An 18,064-nucleotide genomic window follows, 5' to 3' on the forward strand; every position below is an offset into this window, starting at 1 on the left:
TGAAAGCTTCTGTGGACTCAGGGAAGGTCCCCATGGCTGGAGATGTGCAAATGTGTCCCCAATTCACAAAAGGGAATCAAAGGGTAACATGAGTAATTATAGACCTATTAGTTTAATTGCTGTTCAGGGAAAAATAATGGAGTCACTGGTCAAGGAAGCATTGCAGGATCATCTAGACAAAACTGCAGTAACAATTCACACACACAGCACGGGTTTGTTAAAGGGAAGTCACATCTGACAAATTTTTTTACTACTATGATCTGGTCACAAAGGAACTGAATGCAAAAAATAATTTTGATATCATATACTTGGATTCCAGGAATGCTTTTGATAGTGTTGCACATGGAAGACTACTGAATGAATTGGAGAAGTATGGCATTAAGGGCAAGTTGCTACTATAGATAAAGAAATGGTTGTAATCAATGGACACTGCTTTTGTGGACTAATGCTATTAGTGTCATTCCCAAAGGTTCGGTGTTAGGCCCCTTGTTTTCTGTATTTATCAATGATACTGATGAAGGTTTATCACGGTTAACGTCTAAGTTTCCAGACGACACGAAGGTTGGCAGGGTTAGTAATGACAGGGTTCTTACAGATTCTAGAAAAGTTGAGCAGATGGGCTGAGAGGTGACAGCTAAACTTTAACATTGACAAATGTAAAGTACTGCATATTTGTAGCATTAACCCCAGAGTAATGTACCAACTGTGCGGTACTACACTCAGGTAGTGGAGAATAAAAAAAGAACCTGGAGGTAATTGTGCAGTCAGATATGAAGTTTTCTGAGCCACAGAGAGCTCATGGTGTCTTGTCAATGATATACAGGAATTTTGGTAGCAGTGATAAAGAGGTAATTGTCCTCTTGTATAAGGCAATGGTCAGGCCACACCTTGACTGTGCATACAGGTCTGGACGCCTCATTTTATGAAGGATGTAGAGCTGCTGGAACAAGCAAAGAAGGGCAATGAGATTGGTGAATGGTACAAAGGATTGCTGTTACCAAAAAACACTTGTGCAAATTGCTGCATCTGGAGACTAGGCACCTGTGAGGTGATCTAATTGAGATGTATAAGGCTGGTTTCAGCAAGCATTGAGCTTGCTCAAACAACTGAGCAAGCTCAATGCTGATGGTGGTTGTTGTTATTTGGTTTTCAGGAGCATTAGAAACTAAGGCCATATTGCTCTGGGGATATGCGGTGGTCATTCCCTGACTTTTCTGCATCCTCCATATTTGGTGGGCATGAACCCCGGTCTAATCAAGAAGCGTGTGTGCTACGCACTGCTGCTCCTGCCCCCCTGGCTACGGAGGCGCCTAATAGTGATTGGATTCTTCTTCTTTACTCACACGGGGGGACATGTGAGTAAGTTCAAATTCAGGAAAGACAATTGTAGAAAAAATGTGCAGAAATTTGCCTTTAGCCAGCAGGTGGTTGATAGTTGGAACAAATTTCCATCTGCCTTTGTGGAGGTTGACAACTTAAATAAGTTCAAGGCAGAACTAGACAAGCACTTGGAGTGAATGGATGGGTGAAATAGGAAGTTTTTTTTTGGCTGATGCTATACAAGTTTGCTTTCTTGCATCATATGCCTTTACTAATGCTAATGATTTTCTATGCTCTTCTGCCATCTCTAAGTCAGATGCTGCATTCATGTTTCAGGACCCACCTTGTTGGTCCTGAAACCCAGTTCCTTTATGATGGTTATCACAGCTGGTTTCCCTATACCTACTGCAGCGCACAACTCACATGTTGTGCTGTGATGTGGGGGTGCTCTTTGATCAGCACATCGATCCAACTCTTGTTGCCGGTTGTCACTGATGTTACTGGCCTCTTCGAGGCTTGTCAACAGTGTCAGTTTTCCCAATCTTAAAGTGTCTTACCCAATGTCTAACTGTACTCACATTGTTTGTTTGTTATTTGATTTTTAGGAGCATTAGCAACCAAGGCCATATTGCTCCGGGAATATGCAGTGGTCATTCCCTGACCTCTCCGCATCCTCCGTATTTGGTGGTGATGGGATCGAAACTCGGTCTAATCAAGAAGCGTGTGTTACGCACTGCTGCTCCTTCCCACCTGACTACGGAGGCGCCTGTACTCACATCTACAGTATTGTAACCATATACATTTTTGAGACAAGTATGGATTTTGATAGGTGTCACTTTTTCCTTGGTAAGAAATTCAATCACTACTCTTTGCTTTGATCTATGGCACCACATTTGAAAGCAAAAAAGTAGGAGGCATTACTTTCGTACTGGTCCTCATATACAGTTGGAAAGTACAGGCTGCATCTACAATGAAAAGAGAACATTGTTTGCCTTTGTTTTAATTATAAAACAAACCGATATGTAAAAGAAGTCTTTCATAACAACAAGCACAAAAGTCCTTGCAAATGTAGGTGTGAATTAAATATGCCTCAAAAAGCCTGTTTCCAGAAGCATTTACTTTTGAAAGTTTACAAGTTGCAATTAGTTCAAGCATTAAAATCAAATGAAAAATGCAAGCATATGGGTTCTGCTGTGACTTTTAAAATAAGGTGGAAGAGGCAGCATGGCTTGTCATCAGTGGGGAAGCCACTTTTTGAATGAGCAGGAAAGTCAACCATAACATTTGGGTGTGGGCACTGAAAAACTCAGAACACCAGAAAAATTTAGGTTTTTTTTTTTTTTTTTTTTAATGGTGAATAAACCTGAACATCTTGACTAACTGGCTTATGCTTCAACTTCATTATGCTGATTTTATCTTCCAGAAAGATACTTCCTAATTTTTACATACAAGAATATCTCAATAATGCACACTACTAGAAACTTGGTATCACACATTACACTTGTTCCCCCTTGGGAACAAGTAACATGCAATTCTAAGCAATGTGAAGTCTTTTTATTTTGTGGGCTACATAAAGGATGCCATATTTACATTGGCATTGCTGGCTGGGGTTTAAATACCATTGGACAGTGGAGAAATTCTTAAACGGCCTCTTTGATTGGGGGGGGGGGGGGCTGTAATTAGCTAATCTCAGGTAGGAGAACTCCGCCATGGACGGTCCCAAGCCCGGCTGCGAAAGGAGGAGGGTGGTCATCCTGCCGAAATGACCAGAACCGGGAAACCGGGGAAACTAGGCAAGAAACCGCATGAAATTCGGAACAAGCTCTTACAACAATGTTACCGCATCCGGGGTAGCCGATGCGCCAGCACTGGGGACCCAGGGTACTGGTGTGAAGTGGACCACTGGCCACAGAACAAGCTCTTATAACAATGTTACCGCATCCGGGGTAGCCGATGCGCCAGCACTGGGGACCCAGGGTGCTGGTGTGAAGTGGATCACTGGCCACAGCAATAAGCTTACTACGCCGAAAAGGACAATTAACATTGGCGAATGGAATGTTCGAACGGGGCACCACGTTGGACAAAAGGAAATCATTGCCCAAGAACTACTTAGGTGCAAGATATCAATCGCGGCATTATCTGAATTAAGGCTCACCGGGTCTGGAACGATGATCATCCAACCACCAGCACCTAACGAAGCGGTTATGCTATTCTACTCTGGTGGTGAGAAACGAGAAGCAGGAGTGGGCTTTATGGTCGATGCTCAGGCCACCAGTAGTGTGATCGCTTTCCAACCAATATCGGACCGCCTGGCAGTCCTTACTGTCAAGGGCACCATCAAGACCCATATTATCTCCGCCTATGCGCCAACTGAGACTAGCCTGGACCCGACCAAGAATGACTTCTACAACCAGCTCCAACATACGCTGGATTCAATTCCACAGACAGAAGTGATCATCCTCGCAGGGGACTTTAATGCCCACATTGGCGTGGACAGATCTGGTTGGGAAACAACAATAGGCAAGTTTGGCCATGGGAAGATCAATGACAACGGACTACGTTTGTTGTCCTTTGCCGCATCTAACAACCTGATCATTGGAAACAGCCATTTCCAGCACCCTCAAAAACATCAACTTACATGGCGAAATCCATCTGGCAAGGACTCAGCAATCCTGGACTACATTTTGATCAATGCCAAATTTCGCTCATCACTCATGGACGTTCGTGCCATGAGGGGACCTGATTGTGGATCTGATCACTACCTCATCCGGGCTAAGGTGCATCTCAAATTACGGCATGCAAAAAGATCATCTCGGTCAGCCAAGCTGGACTGGAGGCAGCTTGAATGCTGCCAATAAACAGGCATAGAGATCGCCCTATCCAACCGCTTCGAGATGCTGGCCGTGCCCGAGGATATAAATGAAGAAGAAAAGCAGATCTCTGATGCCATCCTGGAATGTGCCAAGCCCCTATGTCCACCTGCCCGACGTCGAACGCAACCATGGATATCAGACGAGTGCCTCGACCTCGTGGACAAACGGAAACAGGCAAAGTTGGTCGACTTTGAACGGTACCGGCAGCTAAACCGAGAAGTCCGACAAAGAATGACAGCAGAAAGAGAAGCATACTGGAACCAAGTGGCAGACGATCTTGAAGTGGCGGCATCCAGGAACGAGTACCGCACTCTATACCGCACCCTCAGATGTCTTAGTGGAAAGACCAAATTGACTAGTGACAACATCAAGAATGCTGATGGGACCTTCGTGCGATCACCATCCGAACGCCTGCAACGGTGGAGTGAATTCTTCAAAGCTTTGTATAATCACGACCCACCTCAGGGACCGCCAGCAACAGCACTCTCGATCGACCCCTTGAGGTCTCCATGGTCGATGTTGAGCCTACAGTAGAAGAAGTGAAAGCAGCCATACAATCCCTGAAGAATGACAGGGCACCAGGAGTGGACCAAGTCACCACAGAAGCGATCAAAGCCGGGGAAGATGTACTGCTTCGCCGACTACACTCACTTCTCAAAACCATCTGGTGCACTGAACAAATTCCGCTAACATGGAGGAAAGCCATTATCGTACCGATCCACAAGAAAGGTGATAACCGGGAGTGCAAGAACTACCGTGGCATCAGCCTCCTTTCCATCATCGGAAAGGTCTTTATGAAGATCATCCAGTCAAGACTGCAAAAACATCGTGAGCAAACCAGTCGAGAAGAACAGGCAGGATTTAGACCCGGGCGAGGATGCTGTGATCAAATCTTTGCCATTCGTCAGCTGATGGAGGAGAGGATCCGGTGTGGACAGTGAACCGTCATTGTTTTCATTGACTTTAAGTCTGCTTTCGACTGTGTCCACCGGCCTGCCTTATGGAAACTACTAGAGGTTGAACATGTACCTCGAAAAGTCATCACACTCCTCCAAGCTGCATACAACGGTTTAACCAGCCAGGTGCGCATCCAGAACGATTTATCTGAGGAATTTACCATCCAAACTGGAGTCCGCCAAGGGGGTGTAGCCTCCCCGTTGCTTTTCAACATCGTGGTCGACGCCATTATGAGGCAAGCATTCAGAAACAGACAGGGCATACAATATGACAAGGATCACTATGTGACTGACCTGATGTCTGCTGATGATAGTGCTATCCTTGCCGGTAACGACGCTGAAGCCACGGACATCCTCTACGACATTGCCCGCATTGCCCGGCCATACGGTTTGAAGATCAATGCTGGTAAGACAAAGGCCCTGACAACAGATGGGTCGCAAGCCACCATCTATCTCGAAGGCGTCCAGATCGAGCAAGTGCAGGACTTTAAATACCTTGGGTCGCTGGTCCAGGAGAAGAAAGTTGCATCCACCATGGAAATCCACAGCAGAATTGGACAGGCGGCCACTGCGTTCGCCTCGCTCAAATGGTGTCTGTGGAAGAGGACCAACATTTCCACAAAGACTAAAATCCGACTCTTCCGGACTTTGATCCTGCCCATTCTTCTTTACGGATCGGAAACATGGATTTGTCTCAAGTTAGATTTGAACAAACTTGAGGTATTCCAAATGCGATGCCTGCGGCAGATCTTGGGCATCTCTCTTCGCGACCGCATCACTAATGATACCATCCGTGCCAGATGCCAACAGCAACCAACCATTGCCGACCAAATCCAGAAGCGAAGGCTTAGATGGTTTGGCCACGTATGTAGAATGGGCACGAACAGAATACCATCCACACTCCTTTGGAGACAACGACGACCACCCAATGGAGCATCCAACGGACCGCGCCTAGGAAAACGTGGGCCAAGCAAGTGGAAAATGACTTGAAGAGCCGACGTCTCGACCTTAACCAGGCTAGGACTGACGCCATGGATCGTAAGGTATGGAAGAACATCACAGAGCAAGTCCTAAACCCTGCGGCACCTACAGCAGCATACTGGTTGCGTGGCCAACCGTCTCCCCCAGCTGCCAGCTAAGGACCAAAGAAGAAGAAGAAGAAGGGGGAGTAGCTTCCCTGTGAGTTATTACAGGCTTTTTTTGCCCTTGCACAATATGCAAACTAGTCCACAATCTCATACTCATATAAGCACAATATTCACCGTGCAATATGGCCTTAGATACTGATGTGCCATTAAATATAATACAACTCCACTGCCAACAGACATTCCTGAACTAAACTACACATTGTGAAGCAGTGGCATCAATTACCACACACACATATATCGGTAAAGGTCTGGGAAAACATGGATTACCAAACTGACTACTATTATGACTAATAGGACTCCTATTGAGGAGTCCTATTAGTCATAATAGTAGGCCAATTTTCATTTCAATAATTTTTTGAATCATTGTATATGGGTGAAAGATAGTCTATCAAAGTTATAAGTGAGGTCTTCAAAATAAGACCACTATTTTTATATTGAATTATCTAGTTTTTATTTAAAAGTAATGGTACTTACACAGTTGCTCTGTGTGACATTTTGAGTTCCAAAACATAATCATCAAGTTTTGAATGCTGTAGTTCTTTCAGTGCTTTCTGAGAAGATTTTTGTTTCATAAAGTGTACAAATCCATATCCCATGGACAACATATTACCTATAACAGAGAAACAGATGTAAAATAAAACTGAAGATATGGTTTGTATCATGCAAAAGTGAATTTATTTGAAACAAGCACAGAATGTGCTATTTTATTTTTAGTAAATGCTAATTTAACTGAGTTGGGCCCATGGTGGGGTTGTTACCATATCTAGTCATGGGGGTTCAAAGAGATCACAATTTTAAAAATACTCAGTAGTACACAGATATTTATGATTTTATTTTTCTTGGCTATTAATACCATCTAATGTACTAATCTGTAACCCTAAAAATAGCTTATAACAGTAGTCATTTAAAATAAAAATCTCATTTTATTTCAATTTTACATCAGGTTTTGAAAGTTTATAATTCAACTCTGAACAGGCTACAATCAATTCTCAAATATGCTGCCAGATCATATACTGTAAGATTTGAAAATCTTACAAAAATAAAATATTTTTTTAGACTTTGGAAGTTAGTTTTCCTTTTTGGATTCTTGCCGTTAGTAGGATAATATGGTAATAGCGTCAGTTTCAGTAACAAGGATTATTCAGTAAGAATTGTAAAATTAGTGGGTAGTAGTAATGAAAAACAGAGCCATTAGCATAACTTCCGTTGTAAGCAGGGAATAGACGGTGAATATTACGGCAAAAGCAGCAAGTCGTTTTGCAAAACAAACAAGTTAATGTTTATGCAAGGTCAAAATAGTAGAGCAATTTACTTCAGTCGCAGACCAGAAGTCGGTTCTTAAACGGCACACACAAGTTTCCAAAAATAGATGCTGTGGTCACTAATGTCACTTTTTGTGGTTTTAGAACGCTATGGAGACAAGGCGTTATATGTGAAGAGTAAAGTTGTTTTTGGACAATCGGCACCATCATCAAACAGCATACCGGATGGCCCCGCAGATCCAACAGGTTGTAAAATAGGGGTGTATTGATCACGTGCTACTGGGCCGGCAGAATAAGGGGTTTTCCAACAAATGGAATGAGATAGAATCCGAAAGTAAATGTAAGATTGGTAGAAGTCACTGGGAAATGGGCGTGGCAAAATCGGCGGTAAGAGGAAGGAAAAAGGCAGTGAGAGGATGAGTCAAGGAGAGAGTTTAGATTTTTGGTCGGTGCGAGGGAATGTGTTAGTAGTCGAGAAAGTCAGAGTTCTTTTTTTTGAGTGGAACATAGTCAATGTTGGCTCTTTGGATCGTCTAGGAGTTGGGAAGAAATATGTGAAAGACAAACGAGTCTCTCACAAAGAAAAAGGTGAAATCAAATCTGCCGAAAAAAGGCCAAGATTCCTGAAATCTTGGAAAGCACAGTGCAGGATCGGATGGAATCGGAACCCCGACCGACATGAGAATAGCCATTCCGAAACAGGAGAGGTGCATCAAGCGGCCTGAATAAAATGGAACCGAAACCTACCTGGCAGCCCTACTACCAGTGCCAAATTCTTCGAGAATAGTAAGACGCCGCCCCAGACGGTGAAGATAAGCTGTGCCTGATAGGAAGGATGAAAGATGACGCCCGCCGAGTTCTACAAGTAAGTGGCTACTTTGTAGTACATAGTACCTTCACAAACACACCAAGAACTGTAGAAACCCAGTAAATTGGTCAGCAGGACTTTAGAAATACCTAATTGTAAAGATAGTTTAGGGAAGAATCAGGAAGGAAGAACATTAAAAAGAGGGAAATTTATTAGATATAAGATATTTAGAATGTTGGATATATGATAACGTAGAAAGGGATAGAATGGAATTGATGTTAATCATTAATTGTCTCTTATGATGGTATTTAAATGAAGCAGTAAAAAGTATATGTAGGAGGGAATGGAATGGAATTGATATTTCTTGTTTAATTGATGCAGTAATAAGTATATGTAGGGAGGAAGGGAATGGAATTGATAATTCTTGTTAATAGTATTTAATTGATGCAGTATTAAACATGTAGAAAGGGATAGAATGGAACTGATATTGTTTTACTAATGGCATTTAATTGATGCAATATTAAGTATATCTAGAATAGAATGGGATTGATATTTCTTGTTAATGGTATTTAATTGATGCAGTATTAAATATGTGTAGAAAGGAATAGAAGAATGGAATTGATGTTTCTTATGATGGTATTTAAATGAAGCAGTATTAAACATATGTAGAAAGGGATAGAATGGAATTGAGATTTTTACTAATGGTATTTAATTGATGCAGCACTAAGTATATGTAGAAAGGAATGGAATGGAATTGATATTTCTTGTTTAACTGATGCAGTATTAAACATGTAGAAAGGGATAGAATGGAATTGATATTGTTTTACTAATGGTATTTAACTGATGCAGTATTAAACATATGTAGAAGGGGATAGAATGGAATGGATATTTTTTTTTACTAATGGTATTTAGAGGATGCAGGAAAAAATATATCTAGAAAGGAAGGGACTGATAGTAGCTTGTTAATGATTTTTACTGAAGTATGAATATGATGTATATATACACATGTAGGTGAGACCAAATCATGTTGTCATATGTATGAATTCAATTATTATTTGGTTTTAATTATGCTCATGTAAATATGTCTAATAAACTGATTTTTTTTATATACAACATTTGTGTGTTTTTTTGTTGTTCTGAGTACAAGTTTTTCCAAAGGGAACTAAACACATTAAGGAGCTTTCCCCTTGAACTTAGAATTTTCTGTGTAGCAATAGTCAGATGTGCAAGTGGGGATATATTTTAAAAGGGAGTTGTTTATTATAAAAGGGGAACAAAAAACAAAAGGATATATAAAGTATATACATTAAAGGATAAATAATATACATATAATCATTAAAACAACCCCCCCCACTATACATCTCTAAAAAAAGATTCCATAATAGAGTTTACAAAAAACAATCTGCACATGTAGCATAGTTTTTTCTTTTGTGCACAGTATAAGATGGATGGAAAGTTTTTGTTTTTGAGACCAGTTTCTATACTATATCAGCTAATCGCTGAAGATAGAGTGTATAATAACAAAAAACAATCTGTTATGAGAAGAAGTGCACAATTTTTACTGCATGAAACTAAAATGCTCCAGAGATTTCTCTTCATCATTAATTTTTATAACTTTTTAATGCAGCTGCCAACAGAAAATTTTCCTTGAAATTCTGCTATTAGATCAAAAAGCATATAAAAAGAATAGCAGAATTTCAAGGAAAATTTTGTTACTAAATCAAGTATGAAGTATGATTAAGTGGTTTATTTTGAATTTAGATAGTGCAATTTGGAAAGTAAATAATACATCATGTCCGTAGATTAACCGTTCATAATTTTCCGCCATTGTCATACAATACAACGTGTGCACCGAAATAGATAGCGTAAGGTTGAACGGAATGGAAAACTAGATAGCGAGTACAGTAGTATCAATTAATCAGTAAAATTTATTAATCTTATTAAATTCCATTGTCAATTGAATTGTACTTTTTTAGCTAAATAAATATAGCAACCTAGTTTTTACAAACATAACATCATAAATTAATACATATAAGTTGACAGGGGATAAGAAAGTCATATAACGTAACCGAAATACATATATATACCGAAATTGATACCGAAATACATATATATAGTGTTATCACTGCATTGGGATATAAGTTTAGGGTTATATCTTGTATTGGAATTTTATTGAACTTGAATAGAAATCATGACTCAGACCAGAGCAGCAAAACAAAAGGCTTAAACTAATGGAAGTGCTGTGGCTCAGGGGAGAACTGAGGGGGACAGTTCTCCCCTGATGTTTGTGGAGCAATCAGGAATGGGACATAATACTGCTGAGGGAAATGTCTTTGTGTGTGTGCATGCGATATAAGGAGTGTGAGGAAATCAGGTGCCAACTCAGCATTGTTATGGGCTTATATGAGAGCTTGAAGGACAGGGTGGATACCCTCGAAGGAAGCTCTCAGCTGCCTACATTAATGCCAGAGCTTGCACTTAAACATCACGCAACACAGCAGCAACCCCCAATGCAGAATGTGCTGGTCTCAAAGAAACTAGCTGTAGGTGACTCTATTGTCAGGGAAACAGGGAACAGATTGTGCACAAAGGATAGATGGAACAGGACCAGGGTTTGTCTTCCAGGGGCAAAGGTTGATGACTTGTAGAGCAGATATCATCTTTTAAGGTGATATTGTTGTACACGTTGGCACTAATGATATTAAGAGTAGGAGACTGGCAGAATTACTTAACAAGTACAAGTCAATGCTGAAAAAAGCCGTGAGTTAGGGTTGAATTTGAAGGTGTCTGCAATTCTGCCGAGACACGATAGGAGGGAGTATATGATGAGAGCCTTGTCGATCAATTCAGCCCAGGAGAGACTGTGCAAGGCTCACGGGGTAGAATTCTTCTCAGCCTGGTTTGTGCTTGTTAACAGGAGAGACTGCATCTACAGGGATGGGATACACTTAAATAGAAAGGGTGCAAGAATATTTGCTGATGCTATCGAGGCAGAGTTAGGTGGGTCGGAAAACTGCTAGCTTGGGTAGGGAAACACGGACTAATAGATTAACAGTAGCTGCTGGCAGAGGTGAAAGCGATTCTTGCACTGCTTCTATTGAAATGCAACTGAGCTGCAGCCTGGAAAGCAAGGCAATGGGGATTTCCAGGACTGCTGGGAGTCATAGTAGAACAAGTAAATACATGGGCTGTGTTAGAGTAACTAAGAGCAGAAACAGGTGCATGTTTACTTACAAGTACAGCAATGCTAGGAGTATAGTTAATAAATTCGATGAGCTTGAAGTGCTAGTCAAGACATCAAAGGCAGATGTTGTTGGGATATCAGAGACATGGTGTCACACAGACATAAGCAGTGCAGAATTGGAATTTGGGGAGTACAATGTGTACAGAAAGGATAGACAGGACAGGAAGGGAGGAGGGGTTATGCGGTTAATTAGAAAACACAAAATTTAAGGAAGTGCATCCAATTGATGTTGGTGGACAATGCAATGTTGAGTCTGTTTAGGGTGACATAAGCACTGGGAAAGGAAAAATGAAAGTAGGTGTGTGTGTTCTAGGCCTAATGAATCTGATGAGTATAATGAGCAATTGTGCAGAGAAATAGTGGGTCAGTAAATCAGAGTGTCTTATAATGGGAGATTTAAATTTTCCAGAGATTGACTGTAATTTGTGGGTTGGTCACTCACACAATAACAAGGCTTTTGTGGATTTATTGGATGATTGTTTTCTACGCACGATGTTCGGGAGGCAACTAGAGGGAGTAATACTCTTGATCTGATTATCAGTAGTGATTCTTCATGCATTAAGAATATGCAGATAAAGGAACCACTAGGTGGCAGTGATCACAGTGTGCAGAAGTGGGATTTACTCAATGAGGTAACTACCATCAAGGGTAAAGGGAAGGGGTTTTGCTTTCATAAAGGTGACTACGGTGGTCTGAGACAGTATTTAAATTCTATATGGTGGGACCAACTGATGATGTTACCAAAAACAAATTCAAAATGGGAAGCATTCAAAGAATTAATCTTGGAAGCTAGTAGGCTTTTCATACCAACTAAGAAATATTGTTCAAGATTCAGGCCTAAATGGATGTCAGATGAACTAATTAGGCATGTGACAGAAGAAAAATGCATGAGATACATATAAAATAACAGGTGACACAGAAGCCTATGATAGAATTAAGCCGGTCTGTAACCAAGTCACAAAGGAGGTTAGGCAGGTAAAGGCAGATTACGAGAAATCTTTGGTAAAGGATGCAAAGAAAAACAGCAAAGAGTTCTTTACTTATGTAAACTCTAGAAGGAAGGGGACAAATCAGATTGGTCTACTTAACATAGATGGTTCAACTGTTGATGATCCTGCTCAGGTATCTAACAAACTAAATGAATATTTCACATCTACATTCACACATGAGGAGTTATTCAGGGAGGGGAATGCCAGAGGTGTATTAAACTCTGGCAGTAAGCTAGATAATCTTGTAATAACTGAGAGTAAAGTTGAGGATAAAATGTTGAAGATAAATATAAGAAAGGCACCTGGGATGGATGGAATCTATCCAGTTATATTAAAGGAGGTAGCAAAGGAAGTAAGCAAACCCTTAGCCATAATAGAGTTTCCCTGGACTCTGGGGCGGTACCCATGGACTGGATATGTACAAATATGATCCCAATCCACAAAGGCGGATCAAAGGGAGACACAAGTAATTACAGACCTGTTAGTTTAACTTCTGTTCCAGGAAAATTAATGGAGGCACTGGTTAAAGAAGCATTGCAGGATCATCTAGACATCAAGATTGGTGAGTGGAAAAAAGGGGTACTCTTACCAAGAAAGGCTCCAGTTATGCAAATTGCAGTGTCTGGAGACTACACCTGTGGGATGAACTGACTGAATTTTTTAAGGCTTTGAATGGATTGAGCTTCTTCCCACTGCCCAGACCACACACGTGAAAGAGCATAAATTCAAATTGAGGAAGGATGGTCCCAGAATAGATGCGTGGAAGTTTGCATTTAGCCAACGGTTAGTTGATTGCTGAAACAAGTTTTTGTCTGTTGCTGTGGAGTTCGACCACTTCAATATATTAATAAATTCAAGGAAGAACTAGATAAACTATTGGAGGGAATGAATAGGTGAAATTATTACTATTTTATTATTATTACTAGCCATATAGTGCAAGGAAGCCTGAGGCTTATGCTGCACCAGCTTAAAAAAAATTTCCAAAAGTTACGCACAGAGAGAGAGAGAGAGAAGTAGAAGGGAATCACCAAGTAGAGGAGAATGATAATATCCAGCTCAGGACCCTGGGTGTGCTAAGCCCATACTCACCAGATGTGAGCCCCCGGGGTTTATGGGAAGTGTCTTTTTTTATTTATTTTTAGTGATGCTGTATAACCTTGCTTTCTTACATAGTTTTCTAATATTCCACGGTGGAGCAGATTTACAATTTGTACAGAGTGAGTCACTATATGGAATTAAAGTAACACCAAGAGGAAAAGAGAAAACCCAGTTTTTTAGATGCAGAGGAAGCAATGTTTGTGATGTGCTTATGCAAGAGACAATTGATGTCAGGGTAATCCCAAATAGAGATATGTGATCACATCTAGAAATTTGAGTATCATTGCAGATAAGCATAGCAACAGAAGAAATCTTTTTGCAAGACATAAGACAGAACCGAGTTTTAATAGGAAAATGAAAAAGATTTGTTGGTAATTGTGCAGACAGGCTGTCTGCACAATTACCAATGTCTTTTTCATTTTTCACTACTCTGAGTGTAATACCACATAGTTGGCATGTTACTCTGGGGTTATTGCTATTCATATGAAGTACTTTGCATTTATCAATGTTAGACTTCAACTGCCATTTCTCAGCCCAATGCCTAACTTTTCTAGATCCTGTGGCATCTCCGTAGCCAGGTGGGCAGGAGCAGCAGTGCGTAGCACATGCTTCTTGATTAGACCAGGGTTCAAGCCTGTGACCACCAATACGGAGGATGCGGAAAAGTCAGGGAATGACCACCACATATTCCCGGAGCAATATGGCCTTAGTTACTAATGCTCCTAAAAATCAAATAACAAAATCTAGATCCTGTTGTCATGAACCACCCTGTCAACCTTTGTATCATCTGCAAACTTGGGCATTAAAACTGATATGCCTTCATCAATATCATTGATAAATATAGAAAACAACAATGGGCCCAACAAATAATGCTGGCAGACTCCACTAATAACATTAGTCCATGAAGAGCAATGTTCACAGATTACCAATCTCTATCTTCTCCCACTGAATCAACCCTAAATCCATAGCAGCAACTTGCCCTTAATGTCACACTGCTCCAATTTGTAGAACAATCTTTATGAGAAACACTATCAAAAGCTTTTCTGAAATCCAAGTATATGATATTAACATTACATTTTGCATTCAGTGCCTTTGTGGCCATATTGCTGTATCCCCATTACTTCTTTTACCAGTTGGTTGGTTGGTTGGTTGGGTTTTATTGGCGCATTAGCAACTAAGGCTATAATGCGCCAAAATCTGGTCATAAAGTAAAACTTTCAGTGGCCTAATGAATTAGTCACTAAGTCAAGGTACAAAAACAAGTATAAACTGTAAAAGACAAATATCAATAAACAAGTAACAATTTTTTAAATATCAGTAAAAAGGTTTACTGATTTCAAAAAGCCAAAAATAGCAAACACATGGTCATTGTTGGATAAAATCTGACTGAGTGTATACGGCTCAGTCAGATGGTTAAAAGCGGTAAAACGGATATTGCTAAAATCTGGACAGTCAACTAAAATGTGTCTAATTGATAAAATTGTGCCACAGGACTCACACATAGGAGGGTCATCAGCCCTCAGCAAAAACGAATGAGTCAAATGACTATGTCCTATGCGGGTCCGGGCAAGAACAACTTCTTGCCCGGACCCGCAAGAAGTTGTTTGCAGTCTATCTATTCCATGAATCCTGCCATATGGAGTGTATCTTTTGGTATATTATTTGCCTGTAGTCTGTATAGGGGATTGACAGGCAGCGATTATTACTGGGAATTGCTGATTTGGCTGCGGTGTCAGCCAAATCATTTCCCCTAATCCCAATGTGGCTGGGAATCTAGCAGAAGCAGATATCATATTCACGTTCATGGAGAAAGTGAATCTTCTGCTCAATGCAAGACAGAACTGGATGAGAATTATATCTCACAGTTATTAAAGCCTGTAACAAGCTGAGAGAGTCGGAATATAAAATGAACCGTTGGTATTGACATTTACTAATGTCATCCAAGGCTAACTCTATAGTGTGCAGCTCTGCAGTAAATATGCTGCATTCAGAGGGAATCTGCTCCGATGTAGTGGTGTCTGTAAAGACAGCAGCAGCAGATCCCACATATTATTCCGACTTCGAACCATCTGTGTAAACTGGCGTGAAGTCAGAATGTTCAGCTCGGTGTGCTGAATAAAGCTGCAGGTAGACAGATGATGGAGTGGCGCCTCCGTTGCCAGGTGGGAAGGAGCAGCAGTGCATAGCACACGCTTCTTGATTAGACCGGGGTTCGAGCCCGTCACAACCGAATGCGGAAAGGTCAGGGAATGACCACTGCATATCCCGGAGCAATATGGCCTTAGTTGCTAATGCTCCAAAAAATCAAATAACAAACAAACAAGATGATGGAGTGTCCGACTTTCCCCAATTACTAAGGGACAAGTCACATGCTGGAACATGAGTATGCCAGGGTGGAAGGGGTTGCTTTGGTGTTTGGGCTGCTTTGGTGTTTGGGCAACCTTGTCTACCTTGATATTAAGTTCTTTGAGTAGCTCTTGGAGACGAATACCAAAAGGACAATTGGCAGTCTTACGGGTGTTGTACAAATTTTCCCATCGTGGCTCAAAAACGAATGGCCACGTAGGATGGTCTGGCAGGGATTTCAGTTTTAAAGCGTACTTTTGAGACAACTGCTTACGCTGAAGCGATAACGGTGGTTCGTTTGCTTCGACGTATAAGCTCTGGACAGGAGCTGTTCGATATACTCCAATAGCGATACAGAGAGCCTGATGATGGACAGGATCCAGCCATCAAAGTACACTGTCTCTGGCCGAATTGTATACCAGGGACCAGTAATCTAGTCTGGATCGTACAAGGGCACGGTAGATGCGTAGTAGGGTGCATCGATCCGCACCCCAAGATGCAGAGGAAACAGCGCAGAATATTCAGGCCTCTTTTGCACTTTGTGCAGAGTTGGCGGATGTGATCCAAAAAGGTCAGCTTTTTATCAAATACGAGTCCCAAGAATTTTGTGTCCGCTGCTACTGGAATAGCATTTTGTCCGAGCCTTAATTCAGGTTCAGGATGAAGATTACGCTTACGACAAAAGTGTACGCAAACAGTCTTCTCCCGCGAGAACCTGAAGCCATTAGCAAGTGCCCAGGAATTAAGGCGATCAATGGCTTTTTGCAGTTGTCTTTCAATAACCCTCATGTTGCATGACTGACAAAATATGTCAGTAATAAAGTCATAAACATAGAGGGCACTGTTTACAGTTGGAGGAAGTTGTTCTGTGATGGAATTTACTTTGATGGCGAAAAGCATGACACTTAATACTGATCCTTGTGGTACTCCCTCCTCTTGGCTGAAGGAACGAGAGAGTGAGGATCCCACACGAACTTGGAAAGATCGATTGGCTAAAAAGTTTTAAATAAAAAAGGGGAGATGCCCTCTAAGACCAAGGCTATGCAAATCTTTTAAGATGCCAAATCTCCAAGTTGTGTCATACGCTTTCTCCATGTCAAAGAATACAGACACCAAATGTTCACGTTTTAGGAAAGCATCCCGGATGGATGTTTCCAGCCTAATGAGGTGGTCCAGAGTGGACTGGTTCCTTTGGAAGCCGCACTGGATGTTGAAGAGGTCATTTGATTCTAAATACCATATTAAACAAAAATTAACCATTCTCTCCAGGATTTTGTACAGACAGCTAGTCAGAGCAATAGGACGATAATTAGTAGTGACTTTTGGATCCTTTCCTGGCTTAGCAAAGGCAAGACCGATTGCCTTGCGCCAGGAAACTGGAAACTGCCCTTCAATAAAAATTCTGTTATATAGAAGGAGCAGATAATCCATAGATTTTGGTGAAAGATGCTTAATCATTTCATAATGGATGCCATCTGGTCCAACAGCACTTGCTTTGGAAAGAATAAGGGCTCTTTTCAGTTCCTGTATAGTGAATGACCTGTTGTACGGATAGACGATCTTAGACTTAAAATTAAGTGCCTGTTTTTTGATTTTATGTTTCAGGACCAGGAACTCTGGGGAATACAAAGATGTTGCAGAGATGTTAGAGAATGTTTCCCCAAGAGAATTGGCTATTGCAGTTGGATCTGCAATAGTGCATCCATTATAATCTAGGATTGAAGAAGGGTGGGATGTATATTTTCCCTTCATTTTCCAGATTTTATCCCAGACCAACTTAGTACTAGTGGACTGAGTAATTGATGAAGTAAAACAGATCCACGATTCCTTTTGACTCTGATGGCGGATGTGGTAGGATATCGACGGAATATCCCCCACACTTTGTTTTGAGCTTTTTTGCTGCTGTGCATTGTGAATTCCACCAAGGTTTGGGAAATGGCGGAAATCGGGCAGATGTTTTTGGAACAGCATTCGCAGCTGCTTGGACAATAATTTCTGTGATGTACGTTACTGCATCATT

The 18,064-nt window shown here is 41.1% G+C and overlaps 1 protein-coding gene across 2 annotated transcripts in view; it reads right to left on the bottom strand.

Annotated features, from left to right (window-relative positions):
- Positions 1-18,064, bottom strand: part of LOC150085940 (putative RNA-binding protein 19) — a 496,890-nt gene that overhangs the window by 155,262 nt on the left and 323,564 nt on the right. For both annotated transcript variants that reach the window (XM_090374301.1, XM_090374300.1), the window contains one exon: positions 6,772-6,907. In XM_090374301.1, the coding sequence (XP_090230427.1) occupies positions 6,772-6,907 (136 nt within the window). The remainder of the gene's footprint in view (positions 1-6,771; positions 6,908-18,064) is intronic.

This window comes from Mastigoproctus giganteus, chromosome 5 (assembly GCF_048544385.1).
Source record: "Mastigoproctus giganteus isolate SK-2022 chromosome 5, ASM4854438v1, whole genome shotgun sequence".
Classification (NCBI taxonomy): Eukaryota; Metazoa; Arthropoda; class Arachnida; order Uropygi; family Thelyphonidae; genus Mastigoproctus; species Mastigoproctus giganteus.